This window comes from Periplaneta americana, chromosome 6, assembly GCF_040183065.1.
Source record: "Periplaneta americana isolate PAMFEO1 chromosome 6, P.americana_PAMFEO1_priV1, whole genome shotgun sequence".
In the NCBI taxonomy this organism is placed as follows: domain Eukaryota; kingdom Metazoa; phylum Arthropoda; class Insecta; order Blattodea; family Blattidae; genus Periplaneta; species Periplaneta americana.
Window position 1 is genome coordinate 99,803,524 of NC_091122.1, and position 18,261 is coordinate 99,821,784.

At 34.2% G+C, this 18,261-nt stretch overlaps 1 protein-coding gene across 2 annotated transcripts in view; it reads right to left on the bottom strand.

Annotated features, from left to right (window-relative positions):
• Positions 1–6,635: 6,635 nt before the first annotated feature.
• The window catches only part of LOC138701548 (scavenger receptor class B member 1-like), a 432,218-nt gene continuing 420,592 nt past the window's right edge, over positions 6,636–18,261 (bottom strand). For both annotated transcript variants that reach the window (XM_069828556.1, XM_069828555.1), the window contains exons 8-9: positions 16,814–16,939; positions 6,636–13,447 (exon numbers count right to left, since the gene is read on the bottom strand). In XM_069828556.1, the coding sequence (XP_069684657.1) occupies positions 12,986–13,447; positions 16,814–16,939 (588 nt within the window). In that variant the 3' untranslated portion in view covers positions 6,636–12,985. The remainder of the gene's footprint in view (positions 13,448–16,813; positions 16,940–18,261) is intronic.

Sequence of the window (18,261 nt, forward strand, 5' to 3'; positions counted from 1 at the left end):
GCATGGATGTGATTTAGAGGTCATAATTCACGGTGTTGCAGATGAAACCTTCAGTGACAGACTTATAAATGTCTACCAATATACGTATGTAAGTTTAACGATGTAGGCCTACACTTCTGCGCATTTTTTAAAACTCTAAAACAATTTTGTTTTTTCCCCAAAACACGAGCAATAAAAACTTGATTTATTATCAGTATTTAGAAACAAAAAATACTAAAAACTGTAATTGTTCCTAATACATAAGACTATAACACATTCACAAAAAATATATTTAGCATTTTTACTTTGCATGATTAAGTCAGATACAATGTTAGAAACCACTTATAAAAATGCAGAAATAATCAGGAAAGATTTGTGTCACTGTTGCCTTAAGTATTGACCAGAACCTTTAAAGTATACTTCGAAAAACACTTGGTCATGTCAGAATGACTATTGAGGATTATTATTGAGGTAATTTTGTGTTTCTAATATGAAATTGGAAAAATGACTTTTGTCCGGCTTTTTAGCGATTCGGACCACTCTGCGCCGGCTAGTCTTTTAGAATGTATGTAACAATATTAGTGGGTTAGTTGAGGGGGTGTCTGAATAACATGAGGCCGAGGAACATGTGAAAAGATCTCAATGATTTAAGATCTTCGACTTCACGTCACTTAGATATCCCCTCAACTAACTCACTAATCTTGTCACATACCTTATAAAAGACCGGCAGTCCCTTGGTAATTACCATAATAATAATAATAATAATAATAATAATAATAATAATAATACTTACTGGCTTTTAAGGAACCCGGAGGTTCATTGCCGCCCTCACATAAGCCCGCCATTGGTCCCTATCCTGAGCAAGATTAATCCAGTCTCTACCAACATATTCTACCTCCCTCAAATCCATTTTAATATTATCTTCCCATCTACGTCTCGGCCTCCCCAAAGGTCTTTTGCCCTCCGGCCTCCCAACTAACACTCTATATGCATTTCTAGATTCGCCCATACGTGCTACATGCCCTGCCCATCTCAAACGTCTGGATTTTATGGTCCTAATTATGTGAGGTGAGGTATACAATGCGTGCAGCTCTGTGTTGTGTAACTTTCTCCATTCTCCTGTAACTTCATCCCTCTTAGCCCCAAATATTTTCCTAAAAATCTTATTCTCAAACACCCTTAATCTCTGTTCCTCTCTGAAAGTGAGAGTCCAAGTTTCACAACCATACAGAACAACCGGTAATATAACTGTTTTATAAATTCTAACTTAATAATAATAATAATAATAATAATAATAATAATAATAATATTTGTCCAGAGTTATGGCGGCGAGAATACTTGTTTCTTCTAACCTGTTTTTGAAATGTGAAATTAATTAGTTCATTTACACCAACATAGATGTAAAAATGTAGATATTTTGATACAGAATGTATAAAATGTTAATAAAATCTATACATTCCAACAGATTGTGCTAATTCTTTCCGAAAGTGTTAAATTCGTGTGTCTACACAGTTTTCTATCAAAAGTTCCGGGATTCGATGAAGAACAATCATAATGCTTTGACATATAATACAGACAGAACCTAACTACAGGTACATTTAATCCATTTAGTATCTGTGTTAGCTTGAAAACTATTAATACTTATTACACATATTTACTTTCCTATTACTTAGCAAGTAGGTTAAACACACTTCAATAATGAAGTCAGATACGTACCTGCACACTACTATACACTTCCAAGCAAATGCACTGAACGGCTGCTCTCTGCACGAGTCCTGAGTTCAATACTAAGAGCGTGTTCACTTCCACTGGGAATAAACTTCCCGAGTCATTTGCTTTGCCATTGCATGAGACCGCATCAAAACATAACCTTATTTGTAACATGAAGTCCCAAATAGATGTCGGGGTTATATCCACTGATAAGCGAATACTTTGTATGAAATTAATCAAAAGAGTTGGAGATGCGTTCACATTCCTTTAATTTAGTACACCTCCAAGCGCACAGATGTCTCATTACGTAAATTTAACCACTTATAATATTATACTGTCTTTTAACTTCAGAAACTTAAATATGGAAAACCAAAGAAATTAAATAAGTTCTGACAGGATTTTGTGGAACGGAAATTAGACTTCGGTTGCCGCGGAAATGATTACATCATATTCGATAATATAACAATGGTAAGAGTCCATTCGACTATTCTTATATACAGAAGAGTCCGCATATATATACATATCTTACTTGTAAAAGTGTATTATAATCCGTGGAGGGTTGTAATACAAATATTTTATAAAATAATATTATTCTGTTATTTAATAATTTTATTATGTCAATTTTATCTGCCAATTTTCGTAAACAAACAATAAATATTATAATTGGTGGCAATATACGAATGTATTTTTAAATTTAATTGGTGTAGAATTAATTATATACATGTAGGCTCCTTATATCTTTACATTTATCACATACCCTACATAAATAACATTTCTTACATTTCGAAATTATAACAAGCACTTTTTGCATACAATCCAGAAAACGAGAGTTTATTTTCTTATTTGCGTAGCCTACATAATAAGAGATTTAATATATGTATGCCTTCTTCATGGCAGTTCCAGAAACTGAACTATTGTATAAACAGGAACATCACCAGCAAAATAAATATAAAAAACTGAATTGTTACAAAACTTGTAAATTGTTGCGAAACATGTGAAACATAATGAAAAATTATGTATTTTGTAGATCAGTCGGCAGACTCGCTGGCCTGCTGATCTGGAGCTGCGCTCGGGCTTGGGTAGGATCCCCCGTTTGCTTTAATTGACTGGTTTCTTCAGTCTCCTCGTGAAGCGCGGATGAGGAACAGTACTGCATTCGATTTAAGAAATACGTTAGATTTTTTCAACTTATTAGATTTTTAACAATTGTTAGGAAGTTTTAATTATCCAATACGTTCAATAGTATCATGCACTACGTTACTTAACAAGTCCTAATAGCAGCAGGTCGCCGCACGTCTACATAATTCACATAAAACACAGGATGTTTATAGTGATCCATACAGTTGCTAACTATGCAGTTGTCACATTTTAAACGACATACATCGACCACTCATTGGACTGAACAAGTGTTCCACATATTATGAAGATAATTCACATAAAACACAGGATGTTTATAGTGATCCATACAGTTGCTAACTATGCAGTTGTCACATTTTAAACGACATACATCGACCACTCATTGGACTGAACAAGTGTTCCACATATTATGAAGTTTAGTTACTACATGGTTTTTAACATTTTTAACATTATTTAAGTTTATTACCTGTAATATTACATTTTAATAATGGAGATGTCCTATACACAATTAATTTTAAATAGTACTCACCACCAATAGCTACGTATACGACATTGAGATATTGTATAACTGCCTGAGGATGCCTGAATAGGCGAAAACGTTCGCAATTTTGCAATTCATGTATATAATCTTAATTACTATAAACTAAGTCATTAATTTACTTTGATTTGTCATTGACTGAGTAATAAAAAATTATTATATTGTATTCATTTAAAGGATCCTTTTAATATTGAATTTATGACACAGTAGCCTTTTAAGTAGGCAGTAGTGTCGTTAAGCCGGAAGTGAAGTGAAGTGACTGGTTTCTTTTGAGGTTTTCTCCAGCCATGGGATTGATGCCGGGAGGTCTATGGAGAGTCCTCGGCCTCATTTCCCTTAACCCCCGTTTGGTCTGATTACCTGGTTGGGTTTTTCAGAGGTTTTCCCCAACCATAAGACAAATGCCAGGTAATCTGTTGGCGAATCCTCGGCCTCACCTCATCTCACTACATCTCGCCAAAAAATTGTAAAAAAATTGAAATTTTAAGAAATGATTGTGAAAATTGTAAGTGTAATCTTGTAAAATTTGGACTTGTTTCACATCTTAAAGCTTCATTGCTAATGTAAGATCTATGGAATATAATAAATGACATGAAATTTGTCCCTTCTTGAGATCGATTTTTCTGTCAGTCCGTATATTTTGAGTTTTATAAATAATTCGTTCAGGATAAATTTCAGGTTGGTTGATTAGTAATTTGAGCGCCTTAAACAAGAAATGGGCATTCGTGTTCACTGTTCTGAAGATTGCCTAAACTCTTGGCGCCCTTGTCTAGCTGAAAGCGACAAACAGTGCTTAAAAAGCGAACTAAAATATGTATTCAATCAATATTATACAAAAATTTCTTTTGTGGGTCAGTTATAGTATGACTAGCATGAGTGACACTAAACGACGCTCGGGATATCAATTGAATCCTCTGTGAGAAAGTGATTATTTTTGGAGGAAAAAATTGGGCACAGTGTTCTCAATTTGTGGAACATTTATTACAATACTCAAAAGTTCCATTTAGAGCGACACTGTAAAACATGCCGGATCAGTATAAAGATATCGTAGCAGAGGACCTTGAAGCCCTTCTGAATGATCTTCGTAATGATAAACTTGGAGTAGAAGTAAGTTTATTTAATCCTACTGGCTACCTTGAATATGTTATACATTATTATATGTAAACCTCGGGGAAGAAGAGATATTGGAAGACCAGCCAAAAGATGGATGGACCAATTTCAGTAGCTGCTACAGGAATCAATTTCCTAATGCATGAAGGATGATGATGATGATGATGATGATTATATGTCTTTCTTCTAGGAAAGATATCTATTTGTTTTCGTTTTAACTTATTTTCAATGAAGTATTTCTTTACTGTGTTCTCTTTTAAAGTTGCTGAGATATTTGAGTGCGGTTGAGATATTTAAAATTAAAGGAAAATGCCTACTGTATATTAATTTTATTGTTCCAGCTATTAAAGATACTTATCACTTACTTACAAATGGCTTTCAAGGAACTAGCAGGTTCACTGCTGCCCTTACATAAGCCCGTCATCTTTTCCTATCCTGAGCAAGATTAATCCAGTCTCTATCATCATATCCCACCTCCCTCAAATCCATTTTAATATTATCCTCCCATCTACGTCTCGGCCTCCCCAAAGGTCTTTTTGCCTTTATTACATTATGTGATTTATTTCACTTTACTTGCACCATCGAAACAAATCGTTGATTCTTAAACCATCCTCATGTATTAGGATACCGCTTAGGCTGGGAACCTGTTCAGCATGCATGAAATATGTACGCCGTTTCAGTCTAGCTCAGTGCAAGAATCTGTCCACCACTGCCTTGAACTAACATAGAGGGAAAAATAAAATCCATCCTTTTTAGATTCCTGGATACAAATGTTATAGTTAATGCATCAATATATTAGCTACTGATGCTTTGGCAGAAAAGAGAGTTTAACTCTCTTCTGTTGGATCACAATCCCTTATCTGTCTTCTACACGTGCCGGATTCAAATACAGAAAAATCTCAATAAATTGTGAACGACTTGGAGTGAAAACAGGCGGAGAGAGAACCGTTTCCTTGGGGGGAGGGGCAAAGCAAAACCATAGAATCCCCATATAACGGGGTTATGGGGGACATCATTTATCTCCTCCTCCCGTTATAGCTTGACCGTGGTACAGTATATCGGAATGTGACCATTTAATAAAAGTATTTCGGACCGAGTTGTATAGAGCTTGAACTGTAGGTCAACTACAAATTATAATAGGGCATAACTTAAACAATCTCCCTCTTTTTTCTCTCTCATACAGAAACACATGCATGCATCAATAAAACTACGTAACGGTGCTAACAGAAACTTTTTTATATGAAGCTTATCTTCTGAAGACATCATATGAAATGTAAATTCTAATATTATTTTATTTAATCTCGTCTTTAAGTTTATACATTATACCGGGATCACTTTTCTTTTTTCTGCATTGTTGCAATATGTTATTCATACATCTCCAAGTGGCGGCCTGAACACCTGCAGATTTCTAACACAATGTTACAAAAGAAACATTGCAGTGCTTCCATTCCTCAAATGAGGTATAGAAATTCTTATACATTCAGGTATTTAAAATAAATATTACAGTCCAGACACATGATCTGAAGACATTAATTCATCAATTTAAGCACAGAAACTTAATCATAAACAAAAGCAAAAAAGATCTTTTGAATTCAATATTTTCCAACGTTAACAGAAAAAAAAAAGAGTTGACACAAGTTGGGGGGAGCAGTGCCCCCCATGCCCCCCCCCAAATAACTCCGCCTATGGGAGTGAAGTACGAAGTAGTCTGCTTATTTTCTACGAATAGTACAAGCAGTACAAGACAACATGTCGTATTAAAAGTTCAGAATATTTTAAATTGTCCTGAAAAAAGGAGAAGAAAATATAACATTGAAAACATATCAATGTTATTAGAAAATATAAATTATTTAAGACAATGAATTCAGTAAAGCGAATTTTTAGAATACAATTTTATTTGGAGATCCGGGAGCACAGAGCGGACGTAGAATTCAGAAACGAAGTTACTAGATGTAATGAAAAATACACAGAAAAAATTTGGAACTTCAGAATTGAAAAACTGCAGCACAAAATAAGGGCTAATGACAGAAAAAAATGTGGTTCATAAATGACTATAGTGCCAATGGGAATGAAAATGGAGAGGGGAGAGAAGGAGGAGGAGGAGGAGGAGGAGGAGGAGGAGGAAGAGGAGAACTTCTAAAAACTAAAAGAAAATAGAACATTGTTTAAAAATTAAATATAACAGTATTTAATAATATATATTTATAATCACGCCATTATGTACAAATAAATTCTCACGTATACATACATACTTACAAATTTACATACGCACACACTGACGCACACGCACGCATAAACATAACAATGATGTCGAAGAGGAGGTGGCTCTCTCTGTTCACTTTTATTACAGCTTTGTGTCACAGAAAGTCCTCAATACTGTGAATTTCATAAACTCAATTTACACTACTGACGCACTAGCAACGACCCCTGACCATGGGTTACATGTATTACTCCTCATGAGAGAGAGAAGTTGACAAGATACGAGTTGATAGCTCTTTACAAAGGCACTAAATGAAGTACTAGAATAGTATCGTATTAACAATAATAACTAAGTCCAATAAGTCGCAAAATCTCATTATAATGGAATTAACTGACCATTAATATTTTTATGTTATTATTCTTAACCTTTTCCAAATATCATTTTAATTACTTTTACGAGAAAGTGTTCATTATATTGCTTAATAATGAAATGTTATGTTTATAACTAAATACGATAAAATATTCATTCTTAAGTTCATATTTTCAGTAATGTCATTATTGCTGGCATCCCAAGAAAATAAAAATTTTCCATTTTGCATATAATTTTCTTCCATAGAGATATAGTCTACATTTTAGTCGATGATATGTCCTATGCATACAAAAGATAAATTAATAATGATAACTATTGAGTTAATGTCAAATTTAACGTAATAGGCATTCATCTTTCAGTGCTCTGACTGAAGTACTTCACGCAATATAAAGCTCTTAGTTGTCAGAACTGCCGTTGAGGGCTGAAATTTTTCGTGAAATTTAGATGCCTTCATCTAAATCATTACATGGATGTTCAATAGATATTATTTGTGTATAATATTATAGGTCTACACTTTTGTTACACAGTACACATTGAATAACTTACAGTTATATATTGGGATGCCAATAGATAAATGGTTTAACCCTTTCCGGTCGAATGAGTCCATTTGAAATCACTAATATTTCTGTAATCTCTGACTCATATTATTTGCCTGATGACTCCATTTGATATGCTCAGAAGTAACAATTGATATTAGAGGAGAAAAATTCGCTCCGGCGCCGGGAATCGAACCCGGATCCTTGGTTCTACGTACCAAGCGCTCTAACCACTGAGCTACGCCAAAGTTCAATCCACAGCACCGGATCCAATCCCCCTCCTCTAGTGTTTTTCCCTTTGTAGCCTTACTCCATGTTCGACATACAGGATATGTTGACATGTTATATTAAGTAAACTGCCATTATTCAAGGATCCGGTGCTGTGGATTGAACTTCGGCGTAGCTCAGTGGTTAGAGCGCTTGGTACGTAGAATCAAGGACTCGGGTTCGATCCCCGGCGCCGGAGCGAATTTTTCTCCTCTAATACCAATTGTTACCATAACAGATACATTTTGTAGGATCAGAAAATTAATCTTTACGTAGATCCTCAGAAGTAGTTTCGTTCTTCACCGACAGAGTGCAGCATCTTCCAGTTCCTTGGCCAGCTGTTATTAGGAAGAGGATTGCTTTGTTTTTTTTTCTCCGTGATGTCTTCACAAAAACAAATTCAGGCCAGAAAGGGTTAAAACCAAAAGCTTAATGCTACTGTGAACAATAACACGAGAAATTAAAGTATATATAATCAATGAAGTCTTGAAGAAAACTGTAAATGTAGCAGAAGCTGCTTATGAGTAGTATTTCTACATATCAACTTGCACTGTGTCAACTTGGAATGTGTTACATAAACATCACATTCTTAAAATATTCTTAATCCCAAGAAAATAGTCAATATTACGGAATGAATGTCATGATATGCTTACAGAAATCTTACATTATTTAAACTACTGCATCTCTGTAACTTACATATTCAGTAACAATCTGAAATACTTGTACCTAATATAAAGGAAATAATTTTGTGAAGTTAGCACAAAAAGGTAACATACTGGGAGGCCATCCTCTTCTGTACATAGACTTGATGTGGAGCAAGCTCCAGACTGATGTGTTACTATATTTGATCACGAAGTGCATTATGAGAGGCTGCACCTGTGAGTGTACGAATACTGTGCTATAGAGGGACAAGGTGATTCCAACAACAGAGCTCAAATATGTTGAATCTGTTTTGTATAAGAATGTAACATCAGGATCTGCATCCCTTTCTCAACTGGCTTAAAAAAACGGAAAGAAAGAAACTGAGCCCTGTATAGGGTGATTCACCCTGAGTATTATACAGGTACTTTTACTTAGTAAATACACTTTCAATAGAGCGCGATGGTGCAAGTTCCAATGACTGAAACAGTAAGACTATTCACTTCTTTTTCATCTAAGATGTAGAAAAGATCGTGAACCTGAGGACAATAGCGGTCTAGGCAAAGTCATTAACGAAACAGAAATTTCAGTATATTTGAATTTCCAGGACTGCTATTTATTTTTTGTATTAGTAGTGTAAACATTAAACACTTATTGAGAGAAATTCACTCACTTGAAATTATGTTCGAAATAGGAAAAAGAACTTTTACTTCTGTTCAACTGTGGTACACTATTCCTACACAAGCAATTAACAGTAATTTTTAAACCACTGAGTGAATTGTATTTACATTATAATCACTAGATCACGGAACTTCATGCGCTAAAAAAACTGAAAATATGTACGCAACTATGTAGTAAAACCTGTTGAAATATGCGCTAAAAATTGAAATATATACAGTAAAAAGTATAAACTTCGAGATTTGATAATACGATGTACGGTAAGTGAAAATAATTTAAAGTAATAAGTGCCAAGAAGCCAAATTGCACAGAAGACGATTTTCCCATCAGTAGAGAAACTTTATCTTCACAAACCCATTTTTTCAATAAATCTTTTCTGCTACTTTTTCTTTCGGAATGTCGGCTGTTAAACCTGTATGAAGATCGATAATGCATTGGTTCTTCGCTTGGTTGTGTACTAAAACTTGGTGAAATGAAAATTTACACTCCACGAGGCTTCATTTTCGCAGTTGTTTAAGTAGGCCTACATTCAGTTTTGTTTCTACTCGTATGAAATCAGAGCGCACTAGCAGCATTGTCTTTGCAGCAATTTCATAACCTCAGCAATACAGTACTTTACTGTCGCAGTTGTCTAAATACATGTATTTTTGTCTCTACGAAATCAGAGTAAACAGTGAATGACATAATATAGCGACACGTACTTTCGACCTAGCTCTGAAACATTACACAGTTAGTATGAACACACAGTTAGCCTCATATTAAAATGGAAAACGACCCAACTTATACATTAGGGACAAGTATCCATTGTAGTCGTAGCAATTTCATGTCCTCAACACAGAGTGCGAATTAACGGTGTGGATGGGGGGATTCCCCCCCCCCCCGTTGGAACGTTATCCTCCTCTCATAAATTCATATTAACATCCCTGCCAGGAATAACTTCTATCCCCCCCTCACAAAATATAATTGTTTTAATACAAGTACACTTTATAATATACAGTACAAAGTAAGGAAAGAAAATAATATTGATGTATTATCATCACTGGCAAGCTGACAGCAATCAATAACTTAGGAATTACACATCTTATCTTAAGCCTGCTCATAGATATAATTATTATTATGATCAAGATGCAAGACAAGCAACTCAGTGCGACCAAGCGTTGAGTCGTATCGAATGAGGATAATAATAATTTTATGTATGGTATTCTCTATCTAGGATTCTATTCCCCCACATCAGAAATCTTAATTCGCACCCTGCCTCAACAGTAGTATTATTGGTTTTATTTCTCACATAATTTTTATTTTTCTCGGAAATTATTCTTATTTTTTTAGAAAGAAATTTTGAAATTACATAATAAATCGGACAAAACAAGAAAAGATGTGAATGTATGCATTTAAATATGCAAAATAAAAATATATGCATTTGAAAGGAAAAACCCTCGAAATATAAAGATGCCTTCATTCGTATGTAAAAACCATGATTGGCAAAGATCCACTTTTACTTTTTCAATATACCAAATTAATAAAAACATGCAATTTCATGACGTTTCGCGGTCTAATAATGACTGTAAAAATTTAACACACATTCTTGAGCAAACATTAAAATGAAACTGTATTATTATTATTATTATTAATTTTATTATTATTAATTTTATTATTATTATTATTATTATTATTACTACTACTACTACAATTATTCTATTTTAATTCTACGTACACAAAGAAAATAAACGACTGTAACAAATTTATAATGCATATAGTCTATACTTTAAAGAGTTCCATTATATTTCCTTTCAAATATGAGCTCTGTATAGATATTTTTGAATTATGGTGACTGAAAAACCTAACCTTGTTTCTTTTTTAAAATGGTTGTCTACATCACTATTGCTCTCAGGTCCACATTTAGTACCCATAAAGAGTTGTCACGTATGTGTGTTTGTAAATAAAAAAGACAAGCAGCAATTCTAAAAGAGTGCACACCACAACCATGACATTGAGCAAGAGTTAATCCAGTCTTCATTTTATTATTGCCTCTTAAAGTGTCACAGATTTTCTTTGCTTTACTTCTCAATCAGTATAGTTTATACTGAAATTACTGTTGGTTTAACTATGATGCCACAGAGGAAGATTTGTTTTTTTCTTTATATTTTTTGCAAAAAACTATTTCCATTAGTTTCTGTACACAACTCAAGAGTCCAACATTACTTATGCAACACTCACTTACGTATACATCAGAAATAATATTTATGCAATATCAAACCTTGCGCATCCCAATCATTTTGTTCATATTCAGAAGTGACTGGGTTACGAAGGATCTTTTATGTTTATAATACACAGAACAGACCTAGAAGATATCCTATAATTTGTTAAAAGATCATAGAGAAGAAGATATTATCAATATAATTACAAAACAAACATTGTTCAAAGGTCCATGTAATACATTGTATCTTTAGAGTCTACAGCAAGAAACATATAATAATATTTTTCCTATGGATAAGTGTTAGGTTTGTGTATAACCCCACAAAATTTATCAGATACCAAATAAGAATACTTAAAAAAGTTATTGGTCCGAAATGAGAATTTCTCTAATTTCAGCAAGTTCTATACTGTACTTTCTATCAAACGAAGAAGAATGATGATGAACTATTACAATTCAGTTTTGTAAGCAATTACAAGAGGTGATTACGCAATACGATCATGGTTTATTCAATTCTGACATAAACAGAGAAATATTAGCTTAGAAACAAAGGAAGGACTGTTCTTCAAAACTCAGATATTTATGAAAAGCTAAAACATAATATAATACCGGCAGATAGTCATTTTATTGAAGCTTATTTTAATCTGTTTATAAAATTAAGAATTATATTAACAGTTCCTTAATAGTTTCAGCACAAAAGTAATAAAAATTTTAATTGACTAAAACTTACCGATAGCTACTTTATTCACTATGTATCAGGAATGATAGTTCTGTATGTGGAAAATGGGTTGTCTCAAAATTATATTTTTCCATCGCTACACAATATAGAGTATAATTTGACTGAAGCTATTTTCATTTCTTTATAAAATTATGAATTGTATTAACAATTCCTATTATAATAGCTTTAGTACAATAAAACCTTACCGGTAGGTACTTCACTCGCTATGTATCAAGAGAGGTTATTGTCATTTATAATAATCCTGTCTATGGAAAATGGGTTGTTTCAAAATTATATACTTTTTTTTCGCTACATATGATCATGACATAAAATTATGTAACTGTAGAGTCTATCCAATGAATGTTTTGTTATATTCTATATCAACTCGCTAAAAATGAATTGTTATGTCCCTTCAAGGCTCTATCGCTATCTTTAGACTCACCTATGACATGAATAGGTAGGTCTGCATGTTAAATACACACATACTCGTATAGAAAAATGGGAACAGTTCAGACTTCGAGTATGAAAGGTGGAAGTATTCCATCCAAGAGAAATAAAATAAAACAAATTAATAGTGAATTATTATTTTTGAATAATACCACTCATACTGGGGTTTCCCCGTTTCGTAAGGATGAATTATGAGTGTTGTTCTATTATTGCCTCTGTGACATCTTGACGGTATGCATGAACCTGAACTCTGTCTTGAGGGAAGCTCTAGTGCATGCTGGTTCCACCAGCACTCACTCACCACACTGTCACTCACAAAGTACGCCTATCTTGTTAAAGCATATTTGCAGGCAGACATCTCTGGAAACTTACTGTATTGTTCAAGGAATATCCAGAGACGTCTTCAATAATTACCGAGGTAAAAGTAGCTGCCTATTGAGGAATCTTATTAAACTTCAGTGTGTCACACAATTGCTTCTTTGAGCATGGCGAAGTTAATGAGATCGTACTGCGGTGGCGGAGTGTGTGTCTGGTCGCAGAGCTCTTCCCGATCATCATCATTGCCTGCGTGTTCGAATACATCCATCTCCTTGGACTCCTGCCCTTCTTCAGGGGCTGGTGTTAGCAGAGAGCTGTAATATGACTCTACTTCTTTTGTTTTATTGTTTGCGTGCTTATTCTCTCTGCGCTTCATATTTTTATGGTGTATTCGTTTGAGCTCCTCTGAGTTTCCATGACTGAAATCCATGTTTGCAGACATTTTCTGGAGGTCCCAGTTCATATGCACAACTCGGAATATGCTTCCTACGAGGAAGAATGCTCCCGCCAAGAATAGCACGTACATTATGATTTGCTCAGCTACTGGCAGGATGTTCAGATACAGAATGAACCGATTGTTCAGGTCTTCTGGAAGATTTGACATGCGCTGCAAAAGTCAAAACAAAATAACGCTTAAAGAGGAACATACATTATATTTCGTGTTCTATAAATAGATTCTACGATCCTCGATTAGGGGAAAAGTTCATGGTTTAATTAAAATGTACTCTATCTTTATTTCAGAAAATACTTTTTAATTTTAATACTTTTTTGTAAGATATCTGTGACGGTATAACATATAGATCTCTCTGTATGTACAGGTAACCAGAATCATCTAGTTGGTCGCGGTTAAGACTATGCTTGCTTTATGGTTGTAGTACAGTCTAGTATATACAGTCACGAAGCTCAATATGTAGTAAATATGCATCCATAGATAATTGCTAACCACTTGGATCGCTACTATCACCTCGTCACAGACAATGCGAAATAGTACCCGCACAGTCTATTGTTCCTAGTACCCTCATAAACTCAAGCTTCGTGACTGTATATATTAGACTGTGGTTGTATGACGATTTATCCATTTTTGTTTTTGAAGGCCGAAATTAAATCAGTTATAGATGAAGAATTTAGGAAGGGACAATTCAATAATCTATTACGTGTAAATTTTCAGTATATGGTAACTATTTCCCTCTGATTGAGGTTCTGGCTGATATGTGTTACAGGAAGAACTGTTGCATACATCTCAAGTCTGATTAGTGAAATATGTTACTAGTCAGCAATGGACAGGAAAGGAACTGGCTACTCTACTCCATTATCTCTTGGTTTAGTTGCCTCATGAGTGATGCCTTATTGGTATCACTTATAAGATTCCAACCTGTCCTTGGACAGTTGACTAAATATAGGCTTCATGGTCTAACTATTACTACACAAGAGAACGACTGCTTCATGTCTGCCGAATTTCAGGCGCCAAGGCAAGAAGATTGATATGATGTGATGTTTACCTATATGTGTATTTTTGTCTCATCGTAAACAGAGTTTATAGAAAAAGTTATGGGAGCAATGCTGTTGGGTACATTCAAGTCAAGAGCGAAGATATTTGCATTGTGGAGTGCAAAATGTGTCCTAAGCACAGGCGACGATAGCGATGTGTTATTGCACACTGACAGGTTATACTATTCATAATATTTATTCGCGTGTACCTTTTCAGCAAGAATAGATGTGATAAAAATTTCTACAATCGTATACACTATGAGAAATAAGTAATTGGCGGCTATTAAAAAAATGTAGGGAAGATTTACCGCGTCTTACATGACAATAAATAGCCTATGTTATAAAGTCATTACTAAAGCCCGGATTTCTAAGCAAAATGCATATTCTTTTCCACACTTTTAAAGGTTATACTTCGTAAGACACACCTAGATAAGCAGTTTTAACTATGTTTGTTAGTGCTTATAAATACTTATTTAGCAGGAAAACGTTTTTACTTACTTATTGTACGATTTTTAATTAAAACAGCATATTTTACCCAAAACTGTAATTTTAAAAGTGAATATTCCACTCCTAGCCATAATTTATCATTGATTCCCTTTTTTTATTGGCTAATAAAAAATTAACTTCAGTCGAATGCGTAAGAAAGCAATGCTAGAGTATGACCCAGGATGTTGTGAAATAATACTGCGTAGTTCTACTTAGGAGAGAACCTTGAGATTCCCCGCCACGTTTCTGCGACTAGGCAGTATAAAGACGTGGATCTTCTTGTTTTCAGAGTGAAGAAAGTGTTTATAAAGTCACCGAAATTTGTCTTTATCTCTTCAGCCAGTCTTAACTCGATGGGGCACGTGGTTACAGGCTGTGTCATACTATGCGGAACATATCAGTGAAGTGAAAAATGTTTTGAATTTCCTAAATGCAGAAGATGCAGTCAGCACTGTCACAGCCCACGAATATTTTGCTAAAAACGGCATCCAAGAAAAGATTCAGTATATTCATAACCGTTTCTCTAAAATACCCGAAATTTTAAAGCAATTGGAAGCTCGAAATCTATTCCTTGAAACATTCACTTTCTCTGATAGACGAAATTTCGGTAACATTATCTTCAGAAACACATGGGGTTGCAAAGATTGCGTTCAACAAACTCAGCCAAGTATTACAGAAAAATTCCGGTTACAAAACACTGCGTCAAATTTCTAAAAAGCTTTCTTGTGAAGAAACAGATATTGAAGAGGAATTCACGAAGAACTGTAGTGCTTTTCACATGTGCCTGTGACGTCATGCGACGTCGAAAGAACATTTTCACTGTACAAATCATTCTTCACTGACAGACGCAGGTGCTTCACACAGGAAAATCTCAGGATGACCTTCAATATGGTAAGAGTTCTACGAAACAAATCATTTGTCATATTTCCGTGTATTCGTTTTTGCTTATTTTGGTGCTTATTTTCACCATTTTTCGTGCTTATTTTACTGTTTCCGTATATTCGTTTTTGCTTATTTTGGTGCTTATTTTCACTATTTTTCGTGCTTATTTGCTTGCTTATTTTACTGTTTGATTGTGCTTAGAAATCCGGGCTTTAGTCATTACAATGAAATGGCATTTTCGTGTCACGTGTTGTTTATAGAATTTCATCACATTTTATTTGCATTTTTATCAAGGAAAGTTAAAGCTTCTTAAATTGTCGAATACATATCATGAGATTATATCACGTTCTTTACTAGGAAACCTACTTTCACCGAAAAATGAAATTCATGCATGTTCCTAATTATCATACTTATTTTTCTAGACACAGGGAAAGACATAATTATATTGAACATGTTTTGTAGTATTATCGCAATTTTGTTATCATTATAAATTGCATCAGAGTTTAATGCTGACTAGTTAAATTGAATAAAGAGTCAAATTCATCGTCTATCAAAATACAATCTGAGAATATTTAATAAATTTAGCTTGAATAATTATAATACACTTATGAATTTTTATTCCTTTTTTATTTACTGAAAATATTCCTAGTAGATAATGATACAAGAGTGCTTGGACGTTGACGACATAGGAAATATTATGAAACAGAGGATAATTTACAAATTAAACTTCAGAGAATTGAATATATTTCTGCATCATATGTCACCAATGTCACTTACATTTTTACTGAATTAAGAATAAAACCTGTAGCTTTGTTAAGTAAGTTAATGTGAAGTAGAGTAAAGTAGAAATAAATCATCCCTATTATGTCCAACTTTTTTTGCGTATTAACGCGATACATTTTAATCTATTTGCCTAGCGAAACAAATCAATTTTTCCGGCTAGATCTTAATTTCGTTCCTTTTTTCCCGTATTAATTATTCTTCAAGAAATAAAATAGAACGACAATATAATATTTCTCATGTGTTAGTCACTTTCGAATATATTGAATAGGCTATGCTATTAATGAACTGCACACGTTGGCACATAGGAAGTGAATGCCAGGTCATGAATACTTACAAATTCGGTCCACAACATGGGAAGCACCATGTTCGAAAACTTGGCTGCTCTGGGGGTTCCACTGAGATCACCAAGTGCCATGTTTATTTGAAACCTGACCAACACGTCCAGAGGCAGTCCCGATTTCTAAATAACAAAACAGAGAGAAACAATTATTCCACCAGGTATTTAAAGTAGGATTTAAGGTAGAAATTAAGTTCAAGTATAAATGAGGCTTAAGTATTTACAATTAAGCTTAGGTTAGCTGGAAAACATTTTGTTTCCTTAACTTGTTCCGCCATCAGTAGCTTTCCAGTTTTAATTCACAATATCCAGTATTAATGAAGGGACAGTAAAAATATTGTTATACCATAGCCCTCTCCGATCCCTTACTCTAATAATAATACTGTATAGGAGCGGGCTATGGTTATACATATAATGCAGCATTTACAATAACAACTGTTTCGAGTGAAATTTGCCAAATTATCCTGAATTACATTCATACAGATCTTCCATTTCTTTTAAGACATAAAATTCCCAATGTCGGAGCTCTTTACATGCTTTACTCCTACACCAGAAATGTAGGCCTACAACACATTAACAAAAAAGAATATATTTTAACTTCAACCTAAACATCACTTCAACCTTCAATCGTTTGTTGACAGACTTCAAAAACCATATTTCTTAAAACTTATTCCAATAATAATATTAATAATAATAATAATAATAATAATAATAATAATAATAATAATAATAATGATAATAATCATCGATTGGTTTCTTTTGAACCATTCCGACTCCGAATTTGTACCAATAACTTATTGGTCTGCCCATCTTTTCAACGGTCTTCCCAAGTGTCTGCTGCCAATTGGTGTGTAGTGTAGAAGTTTTCCTGCACCAATCTACCATCACTCTCAATTTCAATAAGAATTACTATCATTACAATAGTATTACCCGAAACGTGCCGGCGTGAAGTAGTATAATGACTGGCGTACAGGTAACATCAGCCTTAGGAGGCCGTGGTACGCTTTCGGGGAGGAGGAGCGGTGGAGAACACTCCAGTGAGACTCCTTCGGAACCGTAAAGACTTTCAAGCTGAGTGGACAGATGGCATCACACAGCTCAGTCACAATATGTACGAGAGTGTGACCATTTGGACTTCATTCCGACGACTGAAGCGGTAAAGCACAATAAGCCCACTGCGGGCTGAAGTGCTCCTCCACAACAGGGAGAAAAAAGTAAAATATGATTACTCTTAAAAAGGATGCATAGCAAATTCTAAAGTTTAAATAAAGTCTTTACATCAGTGAAACTACTTGAAAGCATACACCAGTATACCACTATGAAGAATTCTAACAATTTTGCAGACCACCATAAACTATTGAGCTGTTATTGTCAGACCTCATACCATTCGCATTAATTATTTGTGTTACTTAATTAAACACCGACAGTGGAAATAAATTTTTAAA